This window comes from Littorina saxatilis, linkage group LG9 (assembly GCF_037325665.1).
Source record: "Littorina saxatilis isolate snail1 linkage group LG9, US_GU_Lsax_2.0, whole genome shotgun sequence".
NCBI classification, from domain to species: domain Eukaryota; kingdom Metazoa; phylum Mollusca; class Gastropoda; order Littorinimorpha; family Littorinidae; genus Littorina; species Littorina saxatilis.
In genome coordinates, this window is record NC_090253.1 from 34,096,401 (window position 1) to 34,123,135 (window position 26,735).

Below are 26,735 nucleotides of genomic sequence, written 5' to 3' on the forward strand. Positions count from 1 at the left end.
TGTTTTCTTAAATTTGTATCTAAGAGACATCTCTGCCGTTCGTCAGGACGGCTCCAGAGCTCTTCCTGCCATGGTTGCAGGAGGCCAGTTTTTGGCAAGGACTTAAGAGTGAGTTGGATTTTTCTTTCCCACCGCCTTGTTGTGGCAATCTGCTATATGTGATTCGGAGTAAGAATATGTAATTTAATCGAAAATTTTATCAGTAAATTTTCATTTGATTAATATACTTACCCGAATCACATAGTGAATTACCTCCCGCCAACCCCGCTTATGGTTTTTTAGTGTTCTTTAAAGCCGTATGATATTGACCACGTGTTGAGTAGCGGTAGTTACGTAGCATGCACCAATGGGAGGTAACTCCCCGGGCGTATGGTCATTACCATGGCTACGTTTACACTTTTTGTGGTGGGGTTGCTTCCCTTTAAAATTATTTAAGACGGGTAGCCTTTTCAGACCTTAGCATCTCAGACTGTGTCAATGCTATATGTGATTCGGGTAAGTATATTAATCAAATGAAAATTTACTGATAAAATTTTGGAATAAAAAAAAACTGATGGCTCAGATTGCTTCATTTTCCTTGATTTTTATCAACATTTTCCCGGGGGGGCATGTCCCCGGACCCCCCTAGGAGGCGGCCTTTGTCTTCTAAGTCACGGTTTGGAAAAGTACTTGGGTAATTTGTTGGCTTAGGTTGCACCAGATCGATCAATGGTCCTTGTTTTGATCCAAATTTGTCTTCTTAAATTTACTTTTTGGAAGGTGTATTAGGGGAAGTTTCTTGGCTCAGAAGTGCACCAGTGCCCGTATGCTTATGGGGGAGGTTCGCGAAAACTCCCGAAGTTTTGAGTGACATCGGAAGAACTTGCCTCACTTTCGTATGCATGGGCCGGAAAAAGGGCTTACTTCGAAGCAAAGCGAGGAAGTAATTGATGGTAGTTTGCGACAACTTCCAACGTTTTGAGCGACATCGGAAGTACATCCTCAATTTCGCATGCATGGGACGGAAAAAGAGCTTACTTTTGAAGCAAGCGAGGAAGTAAGTGAGGGTAATTGTACTACAGCGAAACCCAGGAGTAAACACGCTACAAATATCTTTTTCTCAAATCTCTTTTAAATGCAACCAGTGTAGGAACAACTTTTGCATACTTACACTTGTAAATAAAAAAATTGGCATTTAATATTATAAAATCAAATACTGTACTACTTTTAATATTTTTATCAAAAAAATAAACTTTTCATTAAAGGAAATGTTCTCAACATTGTGACATTCATTTTTAACATAATTTAACAGATCATTCCAAAATGACTGTATATATATATATATATATATATACTGACACGCCCATAAACAGTGTTGAATACTATCCCTCACATCTCTGCATAAATGACACATCACGTCTTCAACTACTCCCATTTGTTTTAATATATCACATTTGTTGCCAAAATCCTATGCAATACTCGTATTTGAAACCATTTAAGTTTCACTTCAGAGATGTTCTTTACATACTTAAAACATAATTTCCAATCAACATCGCCTTCTAATTTATCTTCCCATTTTGTACAACAATTTGGACGCTTTCCATCCTGTAATCATTTTTCATAATACAATTTTGCTCCTTTCATTTGGGAATGAATGACTGACACGGATTTAATACCATCAATCATACTGTTATTCTCCAATACAATATCAAACGTTCTTATATATTTTTTAATTGCTCCCACACATCCTAAATAACTCAAAAAGTTCGTTCTGATTTGATGCTTTTCACAAAACTCGTTATAGGTATAGAAACGTCCATCGTCATTAACCAACTGTTTGTAATATTCCTGCCATGCACGATTGCCACACAGGTGGGAGCAAGAGTGAGCAGTGGAGGAGAAGGCGAGGTTGGAGTTTCTTCAAACAAGACGTTACGAGTGCTGAAGGTGCCTATTGTCCACCTCAAGCCTGTATTTCAGCTGCAGATCGACGCCATACCGGCATTAGTATGTATACTCTATGGTCAGTCCCTTTTTTTCACTTCTGTCTGCACTAACTTCTAAGTAACCTTTACCTAACCCCACAAAACTATGTGTTTAACTTAACGATCTTCACAAAAAGAATTGACAGATCAGGGCCCGTATGCATGAACTGGAAGTCAGAAACACTGGAAGTAGAGGCCTCTTTTGAAAGTGGGAACTCCCGAAGTTAACTTTCTAACTGTTCCCTATGCATGAACGCCGTAGTGCTGACTTCGAGAGTATTCGGTCAAGGTCGCGAAAATTGGGGGAATCCCAACTAGTACATGCGTTTGTTAACGGTAAGCTTGGCAACCAGAAGAAACAAGTCTCATCGCGAGTTCAAAAGGGCGAACGTTGAGCGCGCTGTAGTACTAACAGCGTTATTGCTGTTGTTTTTTGAATGGTTAAACGAAAGGGTCGGTGCAAAGCTGTGATGATTGTCGAATGACTGCCTAGCTATGACAATGACTTTGTTGACCTGAATGTTAGGGAGAAAAATAGATGATTATGTTGAACTTTTGTTCTCCTTTTTGACTCACATGCGAAGCAAAAGTGAGTCTATGTACTCACCCGAGTCGTCCGTCCGTCCGTCCCCCCCGTCCGTCCGTCCGTCCGTCCGTCCGAAAACTTTAACGTTGATATTTCTTGGACACTATTCAGTCTATCAGTACCAAATTTGGCAAGATGGTGTATGATGACAAGGCCCCAAAAAACATACATAGCATCTTGACCTTGCTTCAAGGTCAAGGTCGCAGGGGCCATAAATGTTGTCTAAAAAACAGCTATTTTTCACATTTTTCCCATTTTCTCTGAAGTTTTTGAGATTTAATACCTCACCTATATGTGATATATAGGGCAAAGTAAGCCCCATCTTTTGATACCAGTTTAGTTTACCTTGCTTCAAGGTCAAGGTCACAGGAGCTCTTCAAAGTTGGATTGTATACATATTTTGAAGTGACCTTGACCCTGAACTATGGAAGATAACTGTTTCAAACTTAAAAATTATGTGGGGCACATGTTATGCTTTCATCATGAGACACATTTGGTCACATATGATCAAGGTCAAGGTCACTTTGACCGTTATGAAATGTGACTAAAATAAGGTAGTGAACCACTAAAAGTGACCATATCTCATGGTAGAAAGAGCCAATAAGCACCATTGTACTTCCTATGTCTTGAATTAACAGCTTTGTGTTGCATGACCTTGGATGACCTTGACCTTGGGTCAAGGTCACATGTATTTTGGTAGGAAAAATGTGTAAAGCAGTTCTTATTGTATGATGTCATTGCTAGGTTTAGCTGAAGGTCAAGGTCATGTAAAGGTCAAGGTCAAGCATGTGAGTCGTATGGGCTTTGCCCTTCTTGTTTTTTTTAATATCAGTTGCATGCAGCCAGCTTCAACCCTTTCTTTTTCGCCTCTCGGGGAGCATCCGTCTTTATTGATCTTTTTTTCTGTTCTTTTTTCCTGCTTTTTATATTAAAGTCAAGATTGGATTTTGTTGTGAAAGCATAGGACAGTTTCTTTACGCAATTAAAAAAAAACGAACACAGAGACAAAAACCGGTTGTTGCAGCGAATGCAATTGAGGCCTATAAAGAAAAAGATCAATAAAAAAAAAATTTGCTCCCAGCTGGACTTGAACCCGGAGCGCCGGATCGAATTTCCGAATCCGTAACCACTGCACCATGCTACTCGTGTGAAAAAAAGTGTGATGAAAAGATGTAATATGAGTTATTCAGTCGTGATGGTTTGAAAGCTCGCCACCTTCGCCGAATGACTCGAGCACGTTTTTTTCGGTTAGTAACTGATCGAACTGTCGCTTTTGAGCCACTCTGTTTCAAGCATTTCACCTAAATTAAACAAGAATGTCACAGTTTGTGTCTATGGTGCAAGGTAGCCGACCGTCTCATTGTAGCCAAGTTACGACAGTTGCTCGATTGACGCATTTCACGTCTTCGATATTCTGTCTGAGCTCATTTCCCAATGAGCTGCCTTAAAAACAGGAATGTCCTGCAATTGTAGTATGCGTTGGAGGTTTCTTTTGGATGGGTAAGGACATTTAAGAAGCAATATCGTCGTATAATGATGTCAAGTGAGAGACCCTGCAAATTAACATTGAAAGTGGGAACTTCGGAAGCAAAGTTGCCAGCTACTCGGTATGCAAGTAGTAGAAGTAGTGGCTTCGAGAGTTCTGAGGTCAAGGTCGAGGAAATTGGGGGAATCCCAATTAGTGCGCATGCGTTTGTAAACGGTAGGCTTGGTGACCAGAGGAAACAAATCTCATCGCGAGTTCGTAAATGGGCGAACGTTGATCGCGCTGTAGCTTTTACTATAGTTGTTGCTTCTGCCTGGTTGAACGAAAGGGTCGGTTCAAAGCTGTGATGATTGTCATGAAATTGAATGACTGTCTATAATAATGAATTTGTTCACCAGAATGTTGGGGAGAATAAAACATTTTTTGTTTATGTGGTAGCGAAGTCGGTTATGTTAAACCTCTTCTTTTTTTAATGATTGTGTATCGGTAAAACTGTTTTGGACAAAATAGGTTGGTTAGAGCGAACGTTTGGGTTACTGGTAAATTTGAAAAGGCAGAAATCAATCAGTGTTTGGAGAATCAAGATATAAGGTGTAGTGAAACGAAGATAAGTTCAGTGATTTTCATATTAATTGGGAAAATGTGTGTCCGAATTTTTACAAAAGATAAATTGTTGTACTTTGGTATTTGTACATTTTGTTTGTCCTCGTTAATTGTGAACAGGATGTATGTTTATGCAAAGTTGAAAGTCAAGATTGGATTTGTTTATCCTACGCGCGTGTGTGCATGTGTGTTAGACATAGAACACTTTATTATCTCAATTTCGAGAAACTCGGGTGTGGTGAATCACAACAAACAACATAAAACGTAAGAAAATAAATAAAATATTGAGGCGCAAATAATCAGCTCATAATAGTGTGTGGGGGGGGGTGGGGGGTGGGGGTGCACACACACACACACCCTCGAACACACACACACACACACACACACACACACACACACACAAACAAACGCACAATTATACCCGCACGCACGCACAGGTACTCGCACAAATACATACAAACACTTTCACACTCACACACACGCCCGCACACACACACACACACACACACACACACACACACACATGTGCGCGCGTGCACAGCAAATGAATGAATGAATGAACAGACGCACACCTACACACGCACGCACGCACACACACACACCCACACACACACACGCACACTCTCACACAAACACACACTCACACATGCACACAAAGACGCCCATTTACATAGAAACACCCCCCCCCCCACCCCCCTATAAGCGGGGATGAAATTTTAAGAGTGGTGGCCAGTGACCCAGAACGAACAAAAGTCAAAGCTGGCAACTCAGGTTTGTATTCAGGGAAATTTACACGAAATGCACGCACAAGATACGACTTTTCTTTCTATTTTCTCTCTTTGGGACTTTCATTTGCGTTAGATCGGTTTTATATGAAAAACCGAAGAAAAGCCCTGCTATTTTGCACTGAGAAACTTTGGAAGCAGCGTGTTTACTCCTGGGTTTCGCTGTAGTACAATTTATTACCCTCACTTACTTCCTCGCTTGCTTCAAAAGTACCGTACTTTCCGGGTCATAAGGCGCGACTTTTTTCCTCGAGTTCGACCCCTGCGTCTTGTATAACGAAGCGTCTAATCCGTGTATGAAATACGAAAATAAATCAAAGAGACCGCCTGAGTACCAGTCAAACAACTTGTGATAATGCATGTTTCAGCTACTAGGTACTGCCCTGGCCAAGTTTCCTCGAGCTCTCAAGCCACCCAGCTATCACAATAGACCTGCCTTTGATCTGGCCGCACACACAGATATTTCCACTCTTTTAAACTCGGTCACTGACCCCGGTGCAGGATATGACAGGGGAACCACCTCTCATGGCAAAAACTGGGTCATTGACCCCTGGGAAGAAGGTCGTGTCTATAAACAAGGCCACCCAGCTATCACAATTGACCTGCCTTTGATCTGGCCGCACACACAGAGCACACACATTTCCAGTCTGTTAAACTCGGTCACTGACCGGTCACTGACCCCGGTGCAGGAAGCGTTTCCTCTCTCAGATATGACAGGGGAACCACCTCTCACATATTTCCACTCTGTATTCTTCCTTTGATGTGCAGCTTATTTTCATTCTTCCACGGTTTGTTACCGGTATACTTTTTCAATTTTGGTGCGCCCTATCGGCCCCCTGCGTCCAATGGGTGACTGGATTACAATTTTTTTTTTAAAAGAAGGGGGTGCGTCTTGTATAACGAAGCGCCTTGTCACCCGGAAAGTACGGTAAGCACTTTTTCCGTCCCATGCATGCGAAATTGAGGATGTACTTCCGATGTCGCGCAAAACGTAGGAAGTTGTCGCAAACTACCATCAATTACTTCCTCGCTTTGCTTCGAAGTAAGCCCTTCTTCCGGCCCATGCATACGAAAGTGAGGCAAGTTCTTCCGATGTCACTCAAAACTTCGGGAGTTTTCGCGAACTTCCCCCGTAAGCATACGGGCACAGGAAACAACATTTCAAGGATTTTTGTGTGGAAGAAACTTGCCAAGCCAGCAGCGATTTCCAAAAAGAAAGAAACATACACAGTTGGGCATGGCATCATTGCCAAGCGGGATAACTTAACACAGTCGATCATTTTGGAGCAGAAATTGATCGTTTTGTATTGTTTATTTTACATACAAAATACTCTCGGTTCTGATTTCAGAACTCTGCCTTTTGTGGTATTTCTTTCAATCTATTGAACACTTCCACATTTCAAATCAAACAGATGTTGGTTGCGAACGGTTGGGAAATCAATAGCCTTTCTAATTGAAACATTTGCGTTAGCATAAACAGCCTCATCGCAAAGAGCGGGCGATTGATGTGTCTCTGCCGCCGACCTCTCGACCGCGCGGGGGCGCGGAGGGTGAGGTTTGTCTCCCGGGGTGTGTGTGTGTCTGTGTTTGGAAAGCATATACCCTTCAAAAAAGGTTAAGGGCCACTTTTTCAAACGCATGCCATACAGAAATGACAAGGTTAAATGACTTAATTTTTTTCTGTATTGTTTTATTGAAGAACCGAGGACTGTCTATAGAAAATGTCACGTCAAACATGCCAGCGAAAACAACGCTAGAGCTTGTTACTCAAGACAACCCTCTCGGATTTCAAATTCACAACAGTAGTATTTCTTACAACGAAAAACTGCAAAATCTTATCCCGGCAGCGATCACTAGAAAATCTCCTACTAATTGGTAGTGCGATGTCCTACGACGTAAGGTGATCTCTTCCCGGACCATCACAGAGCCCCCATCAAACGATTTTGTTCTAAAACAGCGCCATCTGCAAAGCGCTCTCTACGACGCTTCCAGACTCTGATGCGGCCATCAGCAGGATCCAAGAAGAGGCGGGACCCATCTTTTAACAAGAACTGAGCCCTACGATGACATAACCACCTCACATGTTGAGGGCACCAGGCTCGGTGGGCAGGTGGATGGTTGGCAGTCAATGTTGTTTTGCGGACTGGGCGTCTTTTACTGAAGTTGAAAGCGTGTAAGCAGTGTGTAACACTTTGATTAATGACAACAGTGTGTGGTGGCAGCTCATTGTCGATTCCTGCTGCCTTTTCAGTAACCTTTTTTTGCTGCATGGCCTTCATTTGGATGAGGCGATCCTTCATTGTTGTGGTGACTGTAGGCCGACCATAACATTGTCGTAACTGTACTCTGCCAAATTGCTTGCCATTCCTTTAGTCAGATGATGTTAAAGTGAGACACTGAAACGCTCTGAACCACTTGCCTGGCAGAAACAATTCATCTTGTAGCCATCAAACTGCCCTTGCCTTATCCAAGTCGCTCCGCTTTTGTGATAGGGGCATGTTGTTTCATTGCATTATTTTGTCAGCGTGTCATTTTACAAACAAATTTATGAGCACATTTCGTGGCTGGAACCCTTTTGTAACACGTACATTGCTGGTTTTTGTCCTGGCATGTCTTGCACCGATTTCATAGGACTTTGAAAACTGCCTCCTTTTTAAAGAAAACCTAACTTTTTGCGCCTGTTTAGTATGGCACAGTAACACTGCCTGCCAAAAATGTTCCTAGAGCAAGACTCAATGCCCTTTTGTTAATTCAAAAAAGTCACGTTTCAATCAAATTGTCAAATCCTTGATTTTTGGCGAATATTTTAAAGACTGTGGACATTTCATGATCGGTCCTTAACTTTTTTTGAAGACTGCTCAATGGATCTTTATGAAATTGTGGTGGGGTGAGAGGTGGAGAAGGATGGGTGCGGGGTGCTAGGTCAGGAAGCACTGATTCACATAGAGACGCCAAGTCAGGGGTTGAAGTAACGTGACTTTTATTTTAATATATACCAGAAGCAGTTGTAGTTCTTTCCTCAATATACAGTCGCACACAACTCGTCGGAACTTGAAACACGATCCAGGTCGAAAGTTACTTCGCTGATGTAGCCTACAACCAACTCTAAAACGTTTCTCACACACACACAGTCCCTTCAACAATCCTCGAATCAATCCTTCGCCAAAATACGGTTATAATGGCCCAAACTACACTCCTTGCCTTGATTTATAACAGAAACACAAACATCGTTCAACTACAACTGGAACATCACAATCCAAGATACGCTCACTGACACGTCCTAACACTTCGACATCACACCGGGTACTCCTCAAGCCCACGCTATAATTCTGCCTCTCGCGCGCGCGCACTCATTCAAACAGTCAACCAATCAAAAAACCATATGATCTCCAAACTGAACTAGGGAACCCACCGCCCGCAGCGGGCTGACTGACAGGCTGTTTACGCTCGCTGTCATAGCTAGCCCGCCTGCTCATCAAAACACCCCAGCGTTTTGCTTTGCTGGAGCGACTTAATAATAACTTTGGTGACAGAGTACACATTGTCACAAAATTTAACATGGATATTCTTGAGGGGATTTTCTTGTGTTGTTTTTCTCCGATTTTTAACAGGACAGTTGGATGACGTCATATTTTCCCGTTGGCAAAAGTTGAGGCGGCACTGTCACGGTCACCGTTTTTCATCTGTTTGATTGACATTTTGAGCACACAATCTTTGAGCACACAATCTTTGACCTATGGTATTGCATTTCAGCTTGGTACCTTGAATACTCATTATGACATTTTCATTCAAAATTTATCACGTTTTACATTGAGTGAATGTTTTAACGAGAGCGGAGAGCAAGGTTTGTCTCCTGATGTATGTGTGTGTGTGTGTGACAAGCATTTCTCAGAAACTACTCGACGGATTTTTATAAAAAAAATTGACGCATACTTTTTTCAGGGCATTTCCTAAGGTTTTTTTTCTCCGATTTTTGTTAGGGCTATTTGTTGACGTCATATTTGACCGTTTGCAAAAGTTGAGGCGGCACTCTAATGGCTACTTTTTTTTTATCAATTTGTTTTAAATTTTCGTTACATGATCTTTGACTTGGTCCAGACTATGGGATTGCATTTCACCTTAGTACCTTAAGAATTCGTTTGTGAAATGTTCACTGAAAACATTTTTGATTTCTGAATAACCGATATTTAAATCACAAAGGTGACATCACTGTATTCAATTATGCATCCTGTGTCCAAAAACATCTTGTAATGTTGTGTTTGATTTTAAAATGGGATTTAATTGAAGAAAACCGTTAAATAGCGACTTTCTTTATTGTTAAAAGTTGACACATAAATGTATCATTGAATTCCTCTATTCCTTATCATTTGCTGATTCCAAAAATATATAGTTTTATGGTGTCTGGCGCAGAACATATGCTCAAAAATAAGAAAATCCTTGAAAGGAGATTATGCTTCAAGCCTGTAGTAGAGGTTACATGCCGAGTCTCAGTGAATATTAAAAGTAATGGCCGTAGTTAGCTGAAGCTCGCATTTTTCATGATCCGCTAACTACAAACATTACTTTTAATATTCACTGAGACTCGGCATGTAACCTCTACATAAACAGCCCTTCCAGTTTAAAGAGGTTAAGAAGCAAAAGGGGGATGGTTTGTTGTAAGGTAGATTTCGATTCAGAAAACAACGGAACTCATATTGCCATGGATTTTATATTGAATTTTGTGTGTTGAAACCTGTACTTGTTAGTTTAAATGCGGTATGTTTATGTTGTCTGCTCCAGATATGTATATTAAATATTTCGTACATTTGAGCGTTCGGAACTTTTCAGTTGCTAAAAGTAGTGCCCACTAATTGTACCTTCTTAGCCCATGAGCTATCGAGGATTCGGGCTTGTTGCTGGGTGGTTATGTTTACAGAGGGAAGAATGAGTGATTTTACAATAACACTCTCTTCAGTCGAGAGTCTGGAACACGCAAATGACGTAGGGGAAGGGCTCCTAATATATGGACCACTTTTTGTTTCATGCTGATTACTAGCTTGTTTTCTTGCGAAGAAGTTCATTTCGTGTACCCCCCGCGGGTTAGGGGGAAGAATTTACCCGATGCTCCCCAGCATGTCGTAAGAGGCGACTAACGGATTCTGTTTCTCTTTTTACCCTTGTTAAGTGTTTCTTGTATAGAATATAGTCAATGTTTGTAAAGATTTTAGTCAAGCAGTATGTAAGAAATGTTAAGTCCTTTGTACTGGAAACTTGCATTCTCCCAGTAAGGTAATACATTGTACTACGTTGCAAGCCCCTGGAGCAAATTTTTGATTAGTGCTTTTGTGAACAAGAAACAATTGACAAGTGGCTCTATCCCATCTCCCCCCTTTCCCCGTCGCGATATAACCTTCGTGGTTGAAAACGACGTTAAACACCAAATAAAGAAAGAAAGAAAGAAAGTTCATTTCGTGTTTGGTAGTCCTCTCTACGGTTAACCATTAGGCCATTGACGGGCGCAGTGGCGTGGTGGTAAGACGTCGGCCTCCTAATCGGGAGGTCGTGAGTTCGAATCCCTGTCGCTGCCGCCTGGTGGGTTAAGAGTGGAGATTTTTCCGAACTCCCAGGTCAACTGATGTGCAGACCTGCAACCCCCTTCGTGTGTACACCCAAGCACAAGACCAAATGCACACTGAAAAGATCCTGTAATCCATGTCAGAGTTCGGTGGGTTATGGAAACACGAAAATACCCAGCATGCCTCCCCCGAAATCGGCGTATGCTGCCTAAATGGCGGGGTAAAAACGGTCATACACGTAAAAATCCACTCGTGCTAAAAACATGAGTGAACGTGGGAGTCTAAGCCCATGAACGAAGAAGAAGAAGAAGAAGAAGAAGAAGAAGAAAAAGAAGAAAAAGAACCATTAGGCATAATTAGAGTAAATTAGCTTTTATAGACATTCAGCAAAAATTAAATACAGAACAGAAAAAAAATCAAAAAATGGTCCATATTAGGAACCCAATATGGACCAGTGAAGAGGCCTTCACGAATCACTGTAAAAAGCCCCGGATACTTCATAATAACATGATACAACTTAGTGTGCAAGTCAATTAATTCAAATATGCTTTAGATTTATCTGTTTCGGGTTGATGAGAGCGTTATTTGAAGCACACCAGGAAACTAAAGAAGCTTATCAAAAACAGAGTGAAAATAAGTGAAATATCAACTACCACGAAAAGAAGACTATTTGATATATTAATTTTGAAATCTCGAGGGCTAGTTACAGGTTATTTTCAGCAAGCTTCTTAATGAATTAATTCAAATAGCCTTTAACTTTTATTTTCTTCGATTTGTTGAAGGTGGTCCATGTTAGGCAACACACACGTACTTTGAGATTTTACTTTTATTTTTGTTTGCAGTAGAAACTCGGGGTCAGCACTGCTAAAATGTAACAAATACGGTCTTATCTTAGCTGTTATATATATAGCATTTTTTGTGTGACAACAGCTTTGGCTGAGGGCAGAAACGAGTACGTTTTCGGCGGAAAATTTAGAGTGAAAGCTGCCAAACGTGTAAAAAAAGGAAAAAGCCTAACGGTTTTGAGGTTTGTGTTTGTGCAACTGTTTTGTCATGTGTAAGCGATCCAGAGAGGGTAAATACAGCGAATGAAACTGTTTTGAATGCTGTATCACCGTTAGTTTGTCAGAACAGGAGGTGGTTCATATTAGGAGCCGGTCTATATTAGGAGCCCTCTCTCTCTCCCTTTCTTCTTTTGCTCTCTCTCTCTCTCTCTCTCTCTCTCTCTCTCTCTCTCTCTCTCTCTCTCTCTCTCTCTCTCTCTCTCTCTCTCTCTCTCTCTCTCTCTTTAGCGGTCCGACTTAAGTGTGTGTGTGGTTGTGTATACAGTTTTGTGCATGTGTGTGCGCGCGCGTGCGTGTTTGAGTGTGAACACATGTATTTTTAGAAGCTGTTCTTGCAAAAAGTACACACTCCGGGAAAGTGCTCAATTGCAAGTTGTTTTCTTGATTCGAATTGAGGGCCATCAAGGCTCACGTAAGAAATCGACAAACAGTAACACAAACTCAATCACTCCGTCACACACACACACACACACACACACACACACACACACACACACACACACACACACACACACACACACAGAAAGAGCATAGGTGAAACTGTGCAAGAAAGCGAGACACTAGATCTAGATCTGTCTGTCTGCATGTAGCCTACTTACAAGGACACGACTGCCAACTAGTCTCGGCGCGCTCAAAATAATAATGACCGAGACTTTCAGTACTTCCTTCGCGTGACGTCTAACCCTCTTACGTCATAATGTGACGTCAATGTAATGTGACGTCTTCAAATGTTAGAGTTTCTACCACAGACATACACACGCACAGACGCACGCACGCACGCACGCACGCACAGACAGACAAAGTTACGATCGCATAGGCTACACTTACGTGAGCCAAAAATGGATGTAAGTGTGTGTGTGTGTGTCTGTGGTCGCCATACCTCAGAGATAGCAAAAGATAAGCACAAGATTTTGTTCATGCACAATGCCCTGGACCCACAGATGTGCACCTGGGTTTTAGTTTCTCGAGACATTAATTGTTTCCTTCCTCGGATAATGACCCTCCTCATTAATGAATACAGGCTATATAGTGCAAGGGAGGTAAGTCATTCTTTGTCACCAATGGAAGGGAGGTAACTCTTTATCAAACCAGCATACCGTGTCATTCGGAAGGGCTGCATTGCCTATCATTCTGCCCCTCCCCCCCCCCCCCCCCCCCACCTTCCCAATCATTGCACATAATACAGTCTGTCTCTTGAATTTTCCAGACACTGTTTACGAAACAATCTAATCGCTTCAGTAAGAGATCACGTGAATTTACAGACTTCTCTCCCCTGTTCAATAAAGTATCTTCTTCTTCTTCTTGTCGTTCGCTGTTAGATCGTCAGTCCGGACTGCAGGGCGAAACGTGCTGTCCTCTCCAAGTCCTCTTTGGGGCCGTATAGCTTCTTTCGTAGCGCTGTCTCCTCTGGCCAGGTGGTGTCCCTCAGAGCACTGTGGTATGGACAAGCCTGCAGGATGTGCTCTGCTGTCTGATTCTTGCCACACGGACATAGGGGGGAGGGAACTAGCTTCAGCTTTGTGGCCATATGATGGTTTAGTCTGTTATGTCCAGTGCGGAGTCTGAGTAGGACGACTTGTTCTTCACGTTGGAGCAGGTGGTAGTCATCTTTCTCCGCTCTGGTTTTCCTCTTGTTTTTGATGATTGTCTTTTTTTCCTTGTACTGCAGCTGGGACGTGAACTGTTCTTTTGAGGCACCTTCCTTGGCAAGTTTGTCTGCAGCCTCGTTTCTCGCTCTCACTCCTGGTTTGTGTGTGTATACAGTCGAACCCACCTAAAACGAACACGCTAGTTACGAATTTTGACTTATAACGTATTAGTTTTAAGTTCCCAACTGAATACCTCTTTCTTCATGCTTAAAAAAAATGCTTGCTTGAAACGAATTCTTTGTAACGAATTTATGCTTATAACAAGCACTTTTTGGATTCCCAAGCATGCATAATGTCTGTAATTTACTCACGCTTATGACGAAATCTTTAAACTCGTCCCGAGATCGACATATCATGGGAATTTGAGAAGTTTGAATGTGTCAAAGTCTTCCCTTGCGTCGACTGCTTGAACCATCGCTCAACCGATCACTGAATAAAGTTAAACTGATTACACTGTACTCACAAAACAATTTTAAATATGAGTGTTTGGTTTTCTTTCCAAGCGGGCGCGGTTTATTGTTGTTATTCTTCGATACAACCTCTTTCAGTTCTATCAGCGTTCAAGCATACTTCATTCCGTAGCTACGCTGTCCGCAAAAGTCATCGCAGTTTGTGATGACCGAAGTATTCATACGCCGTATGTAACCTTCGCGGGCGCTCGGTACTTTGTATGCGGTATCCCATAAGCCTAAACATTCGGATCGGAAATGCTCGCGCTTCCGGTTGGGATAACGCACATGGCAAACCTCGCTGAAGTCGATATAAATGTTGTTAAAACGCAAAAAACGTCTGGGTAATTGCGAAGTTGAAGGTCTTGTTCGTATTCCTACATTGATGTGTAGGATGTGTAGGGTGACCTGCTGTTGCTTTCCTTTGAAAGCGGCAAGGTGAGTTATCGGCAATGGATGAAACATCTGTATGCTCACTCTCACTCAAACTCAACAATCATCACTCAACATGAGACACACATGAACATGTAACTGAATATGTCACTTTATTGTCCTAACGTGAAGCAGCATGAAAGTTGCGAAAGAAACAAATTGAAACACCATAAAATGTACAAGACTTAAACATAAAAAAAATCAATCAATTCTCCTAATGCGAATTTCGGTTAAGACGAACTTATTTCCCGATCCCCAGTGATTCGTCTTAAGCGAGTTCGACTGTATGTCACAATGAGCGGGCACCCACTGAAGCACGACCCTTCGGTTCTGAGCAACCTGTTGGAGGGCGTTGTTGAGCTCAGTTTCTTTGTTGGCAGACAGAGCTTGGAGTGCTGACATTGCGTCTGTCAGAAAGACGACCTGAGGACATTCATGGTCTGATCCGTCAACTATTGTGGCTGCTGTCTTCAAGGCCTGTACTTCTGCACTATAGTTGATGCAGTGCAAACCTGTGGGAATGCTCGCTGTTTGTGCCTCTCCCTCTGGGTACCGAACTAGAACGCCGGCTCCTCCATCTCTCACAGCATCAGTGGCTGACCCATCAGTGTAGGCGTGGATCCACGCTTCTTCAGGGTAGTGGTCTGCAATCATGGCCAGGGTAAGCGCCTTCTTACTGGTGTCACTCATGTCCCGTGATGTCACGCCTTTCACAGTTGTGTTGATCTCGAGGACCCTCTGGTTGGCTTACCAAGGTGTTGGGCATGTTCCTGTGGCATCGAGCGGCAGAGTGCTTTCCGGCAGGTGGGGTAGGTACTGTCGCTTGAGGCTTCTGCTTTGGTGCACAAAGCTTGAGCGTTTCAGCCTGTTCCTGATAGGTTTTTCCATTCTGCTGTTCATTGGGTGCTTTGGTAGGCTTTTGTATTTCTCTGCTTGGATGAGTGTCTTTGTGTCTCTTCGAGTGATCAACGGTTGTACTCCTGTCAGGGACTCCATGGTCTTGATTGGAGTTGACCTCATTGCTCCTGTCAGGATACGGAGTGCTTGATTCTGGACTTTGTCCAGGGCTTGCAGGTTGGATTTGCAAGCGCTTGACCAGGCTGGGGCTCCGTATTCAAGTTGGGGTCTCACCGTGCCTTCATACAGTGTCTTCAGGGTCTTCTCACTGGCACCCCAGTTTGTTCCTGCCAGCTTTCTCATGATTGCCAATTTGCGTCTGGCTTTGTTTTCTGCTTTCTGGATCTGTGGTTTCCAGGTCAGTCGTTTGTCGAATGTGACACCGAGGTACGTTGGTTCGTCATCATTCCTGAGTGGTGTGTCGCCAAGTTTGATGACTCCTGGCTTTTGTTTTGGGGACAAGGTGAAGAGTGTGGTCGTGGATTTCTCTAGATTGATCTTGACACACCAGTCGTCTGCCCAGGCTGCAAGTTTGTCAGCTGCCAGCTGCAGGCGGTATGTTGCTGTGGTTGAATGTTCTTCGGTGCACCACATTACCAGATCGTCAGCATATAAAGCAGCTTTGACTCCCTTTGGCAGTTCAGGCAGCAGATCGTTGATGAAGATCAAAAAGAGAGTTGGCGAGATCACTCCGCCTTGTGGGACACCGTGTCGTATCAAAACCCTCCTGCTCAATCGGCTGCTGACTGTGACCCTCGATCTGCGGTTGTGCAGGAAGGATCGTATCCAAGACAGCATCTTTCCACTGACTCCACATCTCTGTGTCTTCACCAGAAGGCCATCTGTCCACACTCTATCAAACGCCTTCTGTAGGTCTATCCAGGCTGCAAAGACCATCTTCTGATTCTGGAAGGCATCCTCAATCTCCTGAGACAGGTAGGTGGCCTGGTCTTCTGTGCTCTGGAACTGGCGGAAGCCTGCTTGCTCTGGTGCAAGGATGTCTTCTTTCTCCAGATACCAAAGAAGGCGTTGATTCACCATCCTTTCCATGGTCTTGACAACACAGCTCGTGAGGCTGATTGGACGGTAGCTTGGGGCTTTCTTCTTGTCTTTTCCTTTCTTGTGTATAGGGATTATTGTAGCCTCTTTCCAAACTTGTGGGATTTGGCCTTCTTTTCAGCTGAGGTTGAAGATGTCGAGAAGCTTGCCAACAGCAGCACTTCCCAGATGGTTCAGCATTTCGTTGGATATCCCATCGGGCCCTGGCGACTTCTTGTTTTTCAGCTTGCGTAGTGCCTGGCGTAGTTCCTGATGAGTGAAGGGTGCTTCCATGGCTTCTGGGCTAGCTTTTTTGTTTCTCCTCTCTCTTTGTTCCTTTCTTGCCTCCCTCTGTTTCTCTCCTCCAACATTGAGGTGGCTTTCGCTTGCATAGCTGTTGGCAAAGTGATCGGCGGCTTGCTTTCCAGTAAGGATTTCGCCTCTGTCTTCGATGGTGATGTTGGCTCCTCTCACTTCCTCATCGCTCAGCTGTTTGGTAAGTTTCCATAACTTTTCTCCATCTTTCTCCAAGTTAAGTGAGGCTGTCTTCTCTCTCCAGCTTCTACGGATAGCTTGCAGTTTTTCTTTCAGGAATCTGGCCTAGGCTTTTTGAAGGCAGTTGTGGTTCTCTTGTGAGGGGATCTCCTCTGCGTTCTTCCTGGCAGCCTCAAGATCATCTTGGAGTTCTTGTAGTAGGTTGCTCCAGTATGGCTTGTATTCTCTACGGGCTCCACGTGGGATGGTCTCTCTGGCTGCCTGTAGGACACAGGAGTTGAATTCCTTTGTGACAGTGTTGATGGCCCTGCCCTCTACCCGGACGCTCCGTGTGAGCTCACAGGTCCTGTGTCTGAAGAGCGCCCAGTTGGCCTTCTTGTAATTCCACCTCGCGTGGAGTGGCTGCATCCTCATACAATGCTTGTCGATTGTATGGTAGATTGGACGGTGGTCGCTTCCACCAAGTTGCTCTCCCACCTCTCTCTGCATGCTTCCATGCAGATCTTCCGTGCAGAAGGCAAGGTCTGGGGTAGATGTGCTTTTCCAGCGTCTAGAGTAGAAGGTGTGGGAATCATGTGGGTTGTTCACCAATTGTAGCTGATGATCGTCCTGCCAATTCTCGACCTCCTCCCCTCGTCTGTCCATGTGATCATACCCCCAGCTCTGGGAGTGACTGTTGAAATCCCCGAGCACAAGGAAGTGGGAGTCGTCGGTTGGAATGGTGTCGAGAGAAAGGGGCCGATCACTGGGGCAGTAGTAGTTCAGGATGTTCATTTCCACTGAGCCACTCTTGATCCTCAGCTTCTGGTACTCTGCTCCTTCCATGAAAACCTCTGTCTGGCAGGCACTGATGTTGTTTCTCACCAGGGTCAGAATGCCCCCTTTGTGCCTATTCTCTCGGTCAGACCTGAAGGTCTGATAGCCTCTGATCTTGAAGGCTTTGTTGCTCTGCAGGTGTGTCTCTTGTATGCAGCATACACTCACTTTCTTGTCAAACAGTGTGTGCTCTAATTCAGTCTTTTTATTGAAGACTCCTTCGGCGTTCCACTGCATGGCAATCAGCGGTTGCTGTCGTTTGACGTTTCGGCCAGTTGTTCTTCCCCGCCCTTAGTTCCTGGCTCAAAAACCTAACCCTGGGAACACATGGGGGATTTCTTACCAGGGGTCCCACCCCGGGGCTAGAGCTTTTAATGCGGCTCTTACCTGCATGGTGTAACCATCATCGGACACGTAGGGCATTTATAGGGTAGTCACTGCCATCTGCCAACCCACCCCGTCCTGGTAGAGACACCGCTAGTTGGTCCGGGACTGCTTATTCTATATTCGCAGCTGGCCCCCATATCTGGGGCTGATGGGGTCTATGTCGACCAAAAGAGTGGGATTCCCTGTAGGTGGAGTTCCTTGAGGGGGATTCCCTGTGTACAGGGAATACCACAGGATTTAGTTCCTGTAGCGTGTCTCTGATATCGCTGAAAGTCACGTGATGCTTGGCGACATCGGTAAAATTTGATGTTTTTCCATCTTTTTTGATATTTCTTAGAAATTCGAGTATGGTTTGCAAGTTTTATTGAAAAACTCCACCCTGTGGGATTACAGAGAATCCCCCTCCAGGAACTCCACCTACAGGGAATCCCACTCTTTTGGTCGACATAGACCCCATCAGCATATCTGGGGGCCGTTCCCCTATCCGCCACCTGGGGACCCGCCGGGTTGAGGATAGTCGCCCCCCTACTGAATTGAAAGTTGTCTGTTCCCGGCAATAAAGTATGACGCGCTCACTCGTGACCACAGGCACTCGTCACGAGGTGGGCGGGGTCTATGTCTTGGATGTCACTTGTGATGGACGTGCGTCTTTTCTTATGGTTTATACAAGGTAATAGTAGTAGTCTTGAGAGCGCACAGGCCCCGCTCACTTTGATCCCGACCCGCTCGTGACGAGTGCCTGTGCTCATGACGTATACGTGCTTTGATCAGACCGCAACTAAAGGGTCCAAAAATCATGAAGAACACGTTGAACGAAATAGAAACTTGCCTTGCCTATAACTCCAAATGTATGAGCTCACACTTTCATTTTTCTTATCCACATTGGAATAAGATTCTAGAGGTTTCTGAGAGAGGGGAGATCAGAAACACCCGGGCAAAGCCGTGCCTGACTGCTAGTACTATACTGTTCAAAAAAGGAAACGCATAGCTTGTAATATTTGATTAATTTAGTTATATGGCTACAAGGATATCCACCAAACTGCAGAAAATGTTTATCTGGTCGTCAACCTTTCGTCCATTGCCACAAGTGAGCTCTGCACGTGACGCATGCGTTATCAGTGGCTACAATGTCAAAATTGCTCATTTGGCATGACCACTCGTCATGCTTCAGTGTAATCTCGTGAAACTCGGGGAATATTGAGCTCTCACCATGTCTTCCAAAACCCATAAAAGCGGATTGTTCGCCACAAAGAAATCAGACGACAATTCAGCGACGAAAGATGGCCCGATTGAGCAGAGAAGACCGCCAAATTGCATTGGGTCGTTTACAAGCAGGCCAAAGTCAAAGTGCAATCGCCAGGCACTTCCACGTGTCCCAGAGCACCATCAGTAGACTGTGGGTCAGGTTTCAAGCCACTGGCTCCGTTGCTGACTTGCCACGAGCGGGAAGACCAAGGGCGACAACTGCTGCTCACGACCGCTTCATACGGCTCCGCCACCTCCGGAATCGTTTCCTGTCGGCCTCATCTTCTGTCCAGGCTCTCCCCGGGCCACACCGATTATCGGACCAGACCCTGCGGAACCGCCTGCATGAAGCTGGTTTGAGAGCTCGCAGACCTCACAGAGGAGCTGTCCTCACCCGCCGCCATCGCCAGAACCGAGTGCAGTGGGGCAACCAGCACCTTCGCTGGACCGTCCGGAATCACTGGAGACACGTGTGGTTCAGCGACGAGTCCTACTTCCTGCTCCAGCGACATGATGGTCGGAGGAGGGTCTACCGGAGAGTAAACGAACGTTACGCGCCCAACTGTGTGGATGAGGCACCCGTTCATGGTGGTGGAGGCGTCACGGTGTGGGGGGCGATCAATACCGCTGGAAGGAGCACCCTGGTGCACGTCCAAGGGCGCATAACTGCCCAGCGATACGTGGAGGAAATTCTGCGCCCACACGCCCTTCCTCTTCTGGCTGACCAGGATGCCATATTCCAGCAGGACAACGCTCGCCCGCACACAGCACGACTCACCACCCAGTTCCTCACCGACCACCATGTCCAGGTGCTTCCCTGGCCATCCATGTCGCCAGACATGAACCCGATAGAACACCTCTGGGATGAATTGGACAGACGTGTGCGCAGGCGAGAAGAAGCGCCGGCAAATCACCGCGATCTATTGCAGGCACTTCAGGAGGAGTGGGACACCATCCCACAGCAAGATATCCGGCATCTGATCCAGTCCATGCCCAGAAGGTGCCGGGCAGTTGTTGCTGCTCAAGGCAGTCACACCCCCTACTGACTTGACAGCCTCGGCACCCAATCGTATTGATTGACTGATTGATTTGAAGATGCAAATGAACTGTGTGTGCATTCAACTGTGTCCATACCAAATTTCAAACAAATAATCTAAATATTGGATTTTCTGTTAATTTTTTCAAAAAATAAAACAAATTTGGCAAGTAGCAACTATGCGTTTCTTTTTTTGAACAGTATATATATAAAAATGGATGTAAGTGTGTGTGTGTGTGTGTCTGTCTGTCTGTCTTGTCTGTCTGTGGTCCCCATACCTCAGAGATGGCAAAAGGCAAGGACGAGATATTGTGCATGCTTAGTGGCTAGGACCCACAGACGTGCACCTGGGTTTTAGTTTCTCGATTCATTGTTTCCTTCCTCGCATAATGACCCTCCCCATTAATGAGTACAGGCTATAATAGTGCAAGGGAGGTAAGTCATGCTTTGTCGCCCATGGAAGGGAGGTAACTCATCAAACCAGTATACCGTGTCATTCTCAAGGGCTGCCCCGTACCCGCTATCTTCCCCCAACCCCCTCCCCAATAATCACACATGATACAGTCTTCCTCTGATATTTTCTAGACACTGTTTACGAAACAATCGCCTCAGTGAGAGATCTTCACGTGAATTTACAGAATTCTCTCCCCTGTTCAATAAAGTATGACGCGCTCACTCATGACGCATGTGCTTTGATCAGACCGCAACTAAAGTGTGTGTGAGAAGGGGTCCAAAAATCACGAAAACACGTTGAACGAAATAGAAACTTGCCTTGCCTATAAATCCAAATGTATGATCACACTTTCATTTTTCTTATCCACATTGGAATAAGATTCTAGACTCACTCATTACGTATGCGTGCTTTGATCAGACCGCAACTAAACCTGTACGTGCGCGTGTGTGCGCGCGCAGCTGTGTGTCTGTGTGTGAGAGAGAGAGAAGGGAGCTGAGTTGTAGATCTAAGTGAGTTTGGCTGATCAGAAACTCCCGGGCGAAGCCGGGCCTGACTGCTAGTTACATTTTATAAAAATGGATGTAAGTGTGTGTGTGTGTGTGTGTGTCTGTGGTCGCCACACCTCAGAGATGGCAAGAGGCAGAAATAAGATAGTATGCACGCACACTGCCTAGGAACCGCAGATGTGCACCTGGGTTTTAGTTTCTTGATTTATTGTTTCCTTCCGCAGATTATAAACCTCCCCTTCAATAACAGCCTATCAAGTGCAAGGCCAATTCAGTGCCTAGCGCTCACATGTAGCAAGCACATCAAGCCAGTGATATTAGAGACTCTTTATTGCTCCTATGACGGGAAGAAATTAAACAAGTCGCGTAAGGCGAAAATACAATATTTAGTCAAGTAGCTGCCATTTTTCAGCAAGACCGTATACTCGTAGCATCGTCAGTCCACCGCTCACGGCAAAGGCAGTGAAATTGACAAGAAGAGCGGGGTAGTAGTTGCGCTGCACGCTTTTCTGTACCTCTCTTTGTTTTAACTTTCTGAGCGTGTTTTTAATCCAAACATATCATATCTATATGTTTTTGGAATCAGGAACCGACAAGGAATAAGATGAAAGTGTTTTTAAATTGATTTGGACAATTTAATTTTGATAATAATTTTTATATATTTAATTTTCAGAGCTTGTTTTTAATCCGAATATAACATATTTATATGTTTTTGGAATCAGCAAATGATGGAGAATAAGATAAACGTGGATCGTTTTATAAATTTTTATTTTTTTTTACAATTTTCAGATTTTTAATGACCAAAGTCATTAATTAATTTTTAAGCCACCAAGCTGAAATGCAATACCGAACCCCGGGCTTCGTCGAAGATTACTTGACCAAAATTTCAACCAATTTGGTTGAAAAATGAGGGCGTGACAGTGCCGCCTCAACTTTCACGAAAAGCCGGATATGACGTCATCAAAGACATTTATCAAAAAAATGAAAAAAACGTATGGGGATATCAATCCCAGGAACTCTCATGTCAAATTTCATAAAGATCGGTCCAGTAGTTTGGTCTGAATCGCTCTACACGCACACACACACACACACACACACACACACACACATACACACACACATACACACACACACCACGACCCTCGTTTCGATTCCCCCTCGATGTTAAAATATTTAGTCAAAACTTGACTAAATATAAAAATGACCGAACAGATCCGGACATTTCTAGAAGCGGAGGTATACATTATACATTGAAGGGAGGTAACTCTGATTATGCCGGCATGTCTGATGGGGAGATCAGAAATACACCCCGGGTCCCAGGGGTGGGATTTCTTCCGTCCCTGACGGATTTCCGTCCCATGAAGAATTTTAGATTTTTTTTTTAAAAAAATTTATGGTTTCCCATAAAACCATTTATGTTCTGAATTTGCTTGTGCTAACAACCCAAGGGAGACAACCACTTCACACAATCATACTATGAAACAAGCCAACACTGTGATTGCTGATGTTGTCGCTGGATCTACCCAGCGACTGCATTTTTGAGAAAACCAACGTATTTATACATATCATCAATCAAAAATGCATACTGTTTAGCACCAAATTGTTCGGATACATAATCATCATGTAGGCAACATAAAGTACCCGACATTGTGAGAGTATCCGGTCGACTAGATGGACAATTGCCTCCCTTATTATATCACACCGGCCTTCTAGCTAGCTCACACTCAATACTAGCTGCCTTACAGTCACCTGGCAGCAGGTTAAATGCAACATTATTTACATCACAATACACACTGGGGACCAAGTTTCCCCTCTTTTTACATCACTGGCGGTAAAACGCCACCAACCAGCGAGCAGAATTGCTTGCTGGTACCTTTTAATAAATTGCACCATCTACAGACCTATTGTAAGCCACCAAATGTGCCCTTACAGTCAATTTGTAGAAAGGTTAACATGCCCATATGTGTTATCCCCAAAAGCATCAATATATACATTGTTGTCAGTATCGGCATACCCTTATGTGTTATTAACATGTCAAATTAAAAAACAATCTTGCGATATTGTAACTAGCCTCATCTGCAGACCAAATGCAAGCCACCAAATGTGCCCTTGCACTCAATTTGCAGAACCGGCCTCCTGACAGTAGCAACAATTCAAGAAATTGGGTGGCAGGCGGGGTTGAGGTGGAAAACTTTGCGGACTGAGTGGACGCGTTCTTTCTTGTTGACCAGTTGTAGGTGAAAGGAAGCATTGCCTTATGGGTATTCAAACGGTGGTATGAAATTTTCGGATTGGGTACGAAACGAGAATTCCTCAACAGTTCACCACTCTTGCCAACCATTCCTTCACATAAATTATATTTATGGTTTCCCATAAAACCATTTATGTTCTGAATTTGCTTGTGCTAACAACCCAAGGGAGACAACCACTTCACACAATCATACTATGAAACAAGCCAACACTGTGATTGCTGATGTTGTCGCTGGATCTACCCAGTGACTGCATTTTTGAGAAAACCAACGTATTTATACATATCATCAATCAACAAGAAGAGCAAACGCTCGATCGAGTCACTTTCGCAGTTCTGAATATTATATGAGGCATCAGATGGACAGGAAGAAATTGCTATTCACAACACAATGAGTCACGTTCACATAAAATTTGAGCCCGGTCACTTTTATAGTTTCCGAGAAAAGCCCAACGTTAAGTTGTGTGTTGCCGAACAGAAAAGGCTAGTTATCTCCCTTGTTTTTTGAGTCACTTGAGAAAATGTGACTCTATGTAATCGGTCAGTGTTAGTCTGTCCGGCCGGCCGTCCGGCCGGCCGGCCGTAGACACCACCTTAACGTTGGACTTTTCTCGGAAACTATCAAAGCGATCGGGCTCATATTTTGTTTAGTCGTGACCTCCAATGACCTCTACACTTTAACGATGGTTTCGTTGACCTTTGACCTTTTTCAAGGTCACAGGTCAGCGTCAAAGGAAAAATTAGACATTTTATATCTTTGACAAAGTTCATCGGATGTGATTGAAACTTTGTAGGATTATTCTTTACATCAAAGTATTTACATCTGTAGCCTTTTACGAACGTTATCAGAAAAACAAGGGAGATAACTAGCCTTTTCTGTTCGGCAACACACAACTTAACGTTGGGCTTTTCTCGGAAACTATAAAAGTGACCGGGCTCAAATTTTATGTGAACGTGACTCCCAGTGACCTCTACACTTTGACGTCTGCTTTGGTGACCTTTGACCTTTTTCAAGGTCACAGGTATGTCTTGAAGGAAAAAAATTGAAATATCATATCTCTGAAACTATTCATCGGATTTGATTCAAACTTTATAGGATTATTCTTTACATCAAATTATTTACATCTGTATTGTGTTGTGAATAGCAATTTCTTCCTGTCCATCTGATGCCTCATATAATATTCAGAACTGCGAAAGTGACTCGATCGAGCGTTTGCTCTTCTTGTCTGATAACGTTCGTAAAAGGCTACAGATGTAAATACTTTGATGTAAAGAATAATCCTACAAAGTTTCAATCACATCCGATGAACTTTGTCAAAGATATAAAATGTCAAATTTTTCCTTTGACGCTGACCTGTGACCTTGAAAAAGGTCAAAGGTCAACGAAACCATCGTTAAAGTGTAGAGGTCATTGGAGGTCACGACTAAACAAAATATGAGCCCGATCGCTTTGATAGTTTCCGAGAAAAGATATAAAATGTCTAATTTTTCCTTTGACGCTGACCTGTGACCTTGAAAAAGGTCAAAGGTCAACGAAACCATCGTTAAAGTGTAGAGGTCATTGGAGGTCACGACTAAACAAAATATGAGCCCGATCGCTTTGATAGTTTCCGAGAAAAGTCCAACGTTAAGGTGGTGTCTACGGCCGGCCGGCCAGCCGGACGGCCGGCCGGCCGGCCGGCCGGACAGACTAACACTGACCGATTACATAGAGTCACTTTTTCTCAAGTGACTCAAAAATGCATACTGTTTAGCACCAAATTGTTCGGATACATAATCATCATGTAGACAACATGTTATTATAAAGTACCCGACATTGTGAGAGTATCCGGTCGACTAGATGGACAATTGCCTCCCTTATTATATCACACCGGCCTTCTAGCTAGCTCACACTCAATACTAGCTGCCTTACAGTCAGTCACCTGGCAGCAGGTTAAATGCAACATTATTTACATCACAATACACACTGGGGACCAAGTTTCCCCTCTTTTTACATCACTGGCGGTAAAACGCCACCAACCAGCGAGCAGAATTGCTTGCTGGTACCGCCATACCAGTATAGACCGACCTAAATTACAAATCTATTTTAAGTCACCCAAAATGCACTACGTACTACTAAGAGCAAGACAGTAGCAGCCATTAATAACAAACGCCCTGTAAGCCACCAAATGTACCCTTACTTGACGCTTGCATCAACTGAACTGCCCGTTCCATACCTTGAACTAAAACCTCGATTGTCCACCTATGCATACTGGTCAGACATTATGCATTCGTTTATAGAAGGTGAACGCGTTCGAAGCCCATCTCCCTGCTATGCGAATCTGCGCGTCAGATGCTCCTTGCGAAGCTGAGTGGCTGCTCCTATTCTGAAACTATGAGCACCTGTCAAGTACTTTTGGCCTCTGACCATAGTAAATGGCATAAGAAACAATAGTTGGGGATCAAAAACCATAGTTAATGCGTGGATCAGGATGTGGTTAAACGCACAAATTCAACTTCTCACGCATACACACTAAACCAATCAGATTGTTTTTCGCAAACTAAAAGTAAAACACATAAATTCCTTTCTACACAAACAGTTTGTGTCTGTTGTGTGGCTGGTGCAAGCTCCTCCTCAGAAATGAATGAACGGCAGTCCATGCCAGCAACAACAAAAAAAAACCCAAAAAAATGCTGAAAATGCGTATGGTTTGAGGTATACGACGTAAGACCCAAACAACACCGAAAAACCGTAAGAATTACGCAGAATGCGTAGGACTTAACAGGTTTGTATGAGTGTTGTACCGCTCTTGTGGGTGCCCGCAGAACTGAAGAGCTGACTTCAGCTCTTTGCAAAAACTGGACCGCGACACCGCCTCCCCAGTCTCTGACAGAAAGAGAGGCCCTGCACTTACTCCCCGCAGCTGCAAATACTGCTGTAGCAATGCCACTGCACAGATGGTGATGTTATGATGAACTTTCACAGTATGTCTGACTGCCGCCCCCGTGCTGTGCTTAAATTTACGGAAGGTTATAACAATGCGATCCTTTTCCACCATAA

The 26,735-nt window shown here is 43.9% G+C and overlaps 1 protein-coding gene across 1 annotated transcript in view; it reads left to right on the plus strand.

The window, feature by feature from the left end:
• The window catches only part of LOC138975901 (uncharacterized), a 213,095-nt gene that overhangs the window by 132,989 nt on the left and 53,371 nt on the right, over nt 1–26,735 (plus strand). Inside the window, exon 5 of the mRNA XM_070348671.1 lies at nt 1,852–2,002. Within this exon, the coding sequence (XP_070204772.1) occupies nt 1,852–2,002 (151 nt within the window). The remainder of the gene's footprint in view (nt 1–1,851; nt 2,003–26,735) is intronic.